Genomic DNA, 5,764 nt, shown 5'->3' on the forward strand with positions numbered 1-5,764 from the left:
AGGAGATAGGGTGATGCTATAACTGTTAATCAGGAACACAGTGTGAGGCAATGGCAGCAAAGCAATTCAAAGTAATAGATTAAAAGAAACCTTTACATCAATGGAAAAAAAAAATCATTTCACAGAATCCTGAAACAAAAGCTTCTAGAAATGCACAGTTGGTCGAAATAATTAGTGAGCCAAGTGACATTAAGTCTCCATTCAAGTTCTCCATATGGTCTGTAAACACCGAAGACTTTTGAAATCGGAACATTTGGGAACAAAAACAGGTCAAACTTCCTGAAAAGTCCGGGTAGCACAAAGTTTTACCCTAAAAATTGATCACATAAAATTAGCAATGAAACTTTCAACAGAATGGAATCACCTCATGACTTGTATGAAATGTAGCAGATCGGATGAAGATATGAGATCTGGTAATATCTGTTTAAGAATCTGTGATAAGATATTTTTCAATGCCTCAATTTGAACACATTACAGAATGTCTTGCATGAGTCCCTATTCTGGTTTTAATCTGAATTTAAACTTTAACAGTCATTTTATATTGACATTTAAATTATTTATTAATATCACTTATATGCCCAAATACTATATGAGGGTTGTATGATATAATAAAATGTTGTCATTGGATTATCTTCTTCCTATGTCGCATAATAATGAATCAATTCTTTAAATATTAGTCTTGGCTCAGCAGGAGCACATTGATTTAAACTTTAACAGTCATTTTATATTGACATTTAAATTATTTATTAATATCACTTATATGCCCAAATACTATGAGGGTTGTATGATATAATAAAATGTTGTCATTGGATTATCTTCTTCCTATGTTGCATAATAATGAATCAATTCTTTAAATATTAGTCTTGGCTCAGCAGGAGCACATTGTAGACTAATTAGTAAAGTTAGATCACATGGAACACAGGGAGAGCTAGCCAATTGGATACAAAATTGGGTTGTAGATAGGGGACAGATGGTGTTAGAGGGTTGTTTTTCACACTGGAGGCCTGTGACCAGAGATGTTCCACAGGGATCAATGTTGGGTCCACTGTTGTTTGTTATTTATATAAACGATTTGGATGAGAATTTAGGAAACATGATTGGTTTGGATGACACCATGATTGGTGGTATCATGGACACTAATGAAGGTTATCTAAGGTTACAAAGAAACTTTGGTCAATTGGATCAATGTGCTGAGGAGTGGCAGGTCAGTTTAATTTGAATAAATGCGACATATTGCATTTTGGTAAAACAAACAAAACCAGGACTCATAATTAATGGTATCGCCCTGGGTAGTGTTGTAGAAAGAGAGACCTGGGCGATACAATTCTTTGAAATTTGCATCACATGTAAACAGGGTGTTTAAGGAGACCTTTAGCATATTTGCTTTCATTTCTCAGCCCTTTGAGTATAGGAGTTGGGATGTGATATTGAGGTTGTACAGGATATTGGTGAGGTGTCTTCTGGAGTACTGTGTGCCGTCCTGGTTGCCCTGCTACAGGAAAGATATTATGACATTGGAGAGGGTTCAGAAAAGATTTACCAGCAGCGTGATTTGTATTTGGAATGAAGTTAATAAACCCCCAGGGTCTCTTGTTCTACATCGGATTACCAGTGGTGTAGGGATTTATTGCCATGGGGTGATTAAAAGACATTGAAGTCTTCAATCGCCATGATCATATTGAACAGCAGGGCAGGCTGGATGGGCCGAATGGCTGTATTCTTTTAAATACATTCAATATCCCAACATTCCCTCTCTGCTGCATCATTTCTCCAGCTTCTCTCCTCTGTATTATTCTCCAATTTCTGTACTCAACAGTGCATGGCACTACGTGTTAACCAGAGATTGCTACCCTTGAGGTACTTCTTATTTAATCCTTTGCTTGCTAAAGTATGTCTGGAGGACATTTCTGTATCTGACGATGTCATTCCCACTATGCTGGGACATGACCTCTAGCAGTTCACCCGCCCTCTCTCAGAATGCAGCTGCTCAGTGGCATTCTTGACATGGGACCAAACAGACAAAGTACCATCATTAAATCAGGGCTAGGGGCAAAGAAAAGCTTGTCTGTTTTCCTAACTCATGAAATACATATCATTAACTCTTTCGAGCCTTCTGTACAAACCCTGTACACTGAAGCATGTTCTGGCCCTGGTTACGCTCCCCAAAGGAATAACAAAACAAAAAGGACTGCGGTGATGTCAACATGTAACTGAACCGATGACAATTCCTGCACATCTGATTGTCCAAGTCACCCCATGGGATTAGCAGCTCAGTTAAGAGGACACGTGCTCACCCTGAAGTTCTGGGTATAAATCCCACATCAGAATTCGAACCCCAAAACATGGCTGCTGCTCGACTACAACACTGAGGGTGTGCTGCTTTGTTGGAAGTGCTATCCTGCACTTGCATTACTGGGAGGCTGCAATTGCCTGTTTGGATGAATTCAACAAAATTCCTTGTCCACATCACAGGAAATGTTCCTGTATGTCGCAAAACTCAATGGGACTGAGTTGCTCCACCATCTATTTATTGGACTCATATCTAAACACCACACATTGTATGTCCCTCCAGAGAAATTAATATAACTTTTTCCTTTCAATGTTACCACATTCCTAAGTTGAACAAGTCTTGAATGTTGCATTTTCCCAATCCCCTTGTGAAAGTCTGCGTAAAAACATTGAATGAATTTCCTTTTCTCTTCATCACGTACTTTTGCACTTTTCAATCGAGATACATATTTATGAATGTATTCTGGTCATCCTAAGAAGTCCCTGTCTCCAGGTGCACATTAATCCATCCTGCATGTCACATTGAGAAGTTTCTTCTGCTGCTGTTAAACTGTCCGGTCTGTCATTGCCAAGATTATTTCTTTATGAACTCAATGTTAGAGTGGCAACTCTCCAGGTGACTGATCCAACTCTCATACCCAAGCTCTTCTGGGATGAAAAGAAATCAAATCAGAACTGGCGGGGCGGGGGAGGGGAAAAGAAGTACAGAAGCTTTTTAAAATTATTCCATGTGCGTGTGAACACCACATGCTAGGCCAGCATTTATTTCACATCTCTAACTGCTCTTGAGAAGGTATCGATGAACTCCCTTCTTGAACTGCTATTTACTGTTCAACTCACTATTCTGTGGAATGGAATTCCAGGAACAGTGCAATAATTTCCAAGTCAGGATATGGTAATGGTGTGCCCATGCTTTTGTTGCTATTTTTTCCTCCAAAATTCAGTAAAAGTCACAAATTTGGAATATCATTTTGAAAGTGTCTTGGGGAGTAGATGCCATACATTGTGTAGATGCAGTGAGAGAGGACGAGAAACCACACAAGTTGACAAAATACACGGAAGGATTTCCTGCACAGATTCTTTTTATTGGACATTAAACTCAGCAACAATTATTACTCGCCTGATGCTGTTGGCTGATCATGAACTCACATGAAATCCAGCATGGGGTGTTGAGCACAGCACCCACATGAACTGAAATTCCTGACTGGAGCCAAGTCACTGGTCACTGATACGTGAAATGAGAAACTGAACAGAACCTGCCTCAGGTACAAACACTTCAAACATAATACAGCACAAACACACAGAGCAAAACAGGAACACAAAATGCAGCAGATTCCAGAGGAAGAGGGGACAGGGAGTTGCTGAGCTGCAAGAGAAAAGACAATGTTTGCATACAAAGTTAGCAAAGAATATAGCAGCATTTCAGTTTAATAAGAACAGGTTTGAGATGTTGCAGCTTCCAGAATTGAGCCTCAAATTTATCGTGGGAGTTAGCATCCCCCTGTTAAGACTGTTGAGGTTTGTGACAATAGAAAGTACTAATTCGGATGTCAAACCAATTGTCCTGTGGATTAGAGCATCATTCACTGTGGGGAATTCACTTCCAACTCAATGGCTGTACACAGGTCTGTGCTATGTTGGTTCATCCCAGGTAATGTATCAGGGACACTGCAGTTGGTCTCAGTGATCCCTGCCTCTGATCTTTGCTTTCAAGTTCAAAATCTGTTTTCTGTAGAACATCACTGGACCTGAAAATTAACTCTGCTTTCTCTACACATGCTGCCAAATCTGCTGAGTTTTCCAGCAATTCCTGTTCTTCCTGAAAACCTATTGTGATGAGCTGTGACACTGAGCTTCATGGATTTGAGAGGAACAAACAAACAGTCAGCGTAAAGGAGAACCACATCTGGGAATTACTCCCCATTCCTTCATCACTGTGCCTCTTCAATGCCAACCTCTGGCATTTGGGAATAAAATTATCTCAAACTCTCCACAGCTTTGACTGAAAGCTCCAGGTCGTGTGGTCCTGAGTTCTACAGACCAATGAGCAACAGGACATGGAATGGTCTGTGAGGATGCTACAATTAGCCCATTCAAGGTGAGAAGAACAAAATAATTTCTTGCTTGATCTTCAATGATCCTTTCCCCAGCCTCAACACCACCTTTATTTCCCTCAGAGTCCTCTGAATGAGGAAAGGCTGCTGGCAGTGTACACAATGCAGCAACGTTAACTCCTGGCACAGGTTCAATGTCAACATGATGTCCAGCAGCAGCTCAGTGAGCGAGTGATAAAGGTTGGGGTATCAGTACTGAAACTCAACACAAACCCAGCAAGCCCTTTTACTGCACACTCACTCCTGCCACAGTCCGGCTAGAGTGATGGCTACACCATCTCAGTGAATTCACCTCAGAACCTGAGCTCCACCCTCAGAACATGCAAAACCTAAATCAAAGCAACAAGTCTCCAAGGAACAATGAGAGCAAACGATGGTAATGAAGGAAAGGGAGCGGAGGGAGAGTTCCAGCATGTATTGGGAGAATGTGAGGAGGTGAAAACCAATGGCTTGACAAATTACCAATGAAGAAAAAATTGTTTGTGAAATGGCTTAAATTCTATCAATTTGGCCTTTAATGTAATACTTCCTTCGGTGCTGAAGTAACGTTTTGTTTGATAATTCTTTACGAACATCCTGGAACAGTTTTCTACTATATTAAAAAGGAGCCATATTAAAACAAGAGATTGTGTTGAGAGAGGTGGGCCTTCCTTGCTCAAGGAGAAGGGAAGACACAACATAAGCATCGTTATGGTCATCGTCAGATTCCTAAGAGATTGAGGAGAGAAGAATGAACTAGAGCTCCTAGTGTGAGTGAGAGGAGACAGTGCTCTTAAGAAAGCTAGGAATTTCAGTCGGCTTACAGCAAACATTGGTTTGCTCATCTGCACCAGAAATGGAAAGGAGAAAAGCCGAGGATGGATTGGAGATGTAACGTCTGACAGCAAGGGGGGAAAAGAAAGTGTTGAAACCGGAAGTTGTAATGATTAAAACGAAATCAGCCATGTGAACCTCAGAGCATGAGTTCCCTTATTGAGGCTGTTAATCCGGTCTAATCAGAGAGAGTCCTGACGGACCGATACAAACAGGAGTGTCAGAGGTTCTGTTCACTCTGAGCTGGCTCGGAGGAAGCCGGATCAGCTTCTCGCACTGTGCAGCTGTAAATAAAGGCTGAGGTGATATAGGCCTCTGTGAAGTTATTTCAATGGAGACAAGACTGGGACTAATGATGTAACCATGCAAAGGTGCCTGCTAGCTGAAGCCCAACTGGACTTCGAACAGATTCTGGATTAGTGGTGCTGGAAGAGCACAGCAGTTCAGGCAGCATCTGCGGAGCAGTAAAAATCGATGTTTCGGGCAAAAGCCCTTCATCAGAAATAAAGGCAGAGAGCCTGAAGCGTGGAGAGATAAGTGAGAGGAGG

At 41.2% G+C, this 5,764-nt stretch overlaps 1 gene segment (V, D, J or C); it reads right to left on the bottom strand.

Annotated features, from left to right (window-relative positions):
- Positions 1–270: 270 nt before the first annotated feature.
- The window catches only part of LOC122565543, a 10,831-nt gene continuing 5,337 nt past the window's right edge, over positions 271–5,764 (bottom strand). Inside the window, 2 exon segments of the V gene segment in view lie at positions 271–310; positions 3,592–3,655. Of these exon segments, the coding sequence occupies positions 271–310; positions 3,592–3,655 (104 nt within the window).

This window comes from Chiloscyllium plagiosum, chromosome 31, assembly GCF_004010195.1.
Source record: "Chiloscyllium plagiosum isolate BGI_BamShark_2017 chromosome 31, ASM401019v2, whole genome shotgun sequence".
NCBI classification, from domain to species: domain Eukaryota; kingdom Metazoa; phylum Chordata; class Chondrichthyes; order Orectolobiformes; family Hemiscylliidae; genus Chiloscyllium; species Chiloscyllium plagiosum.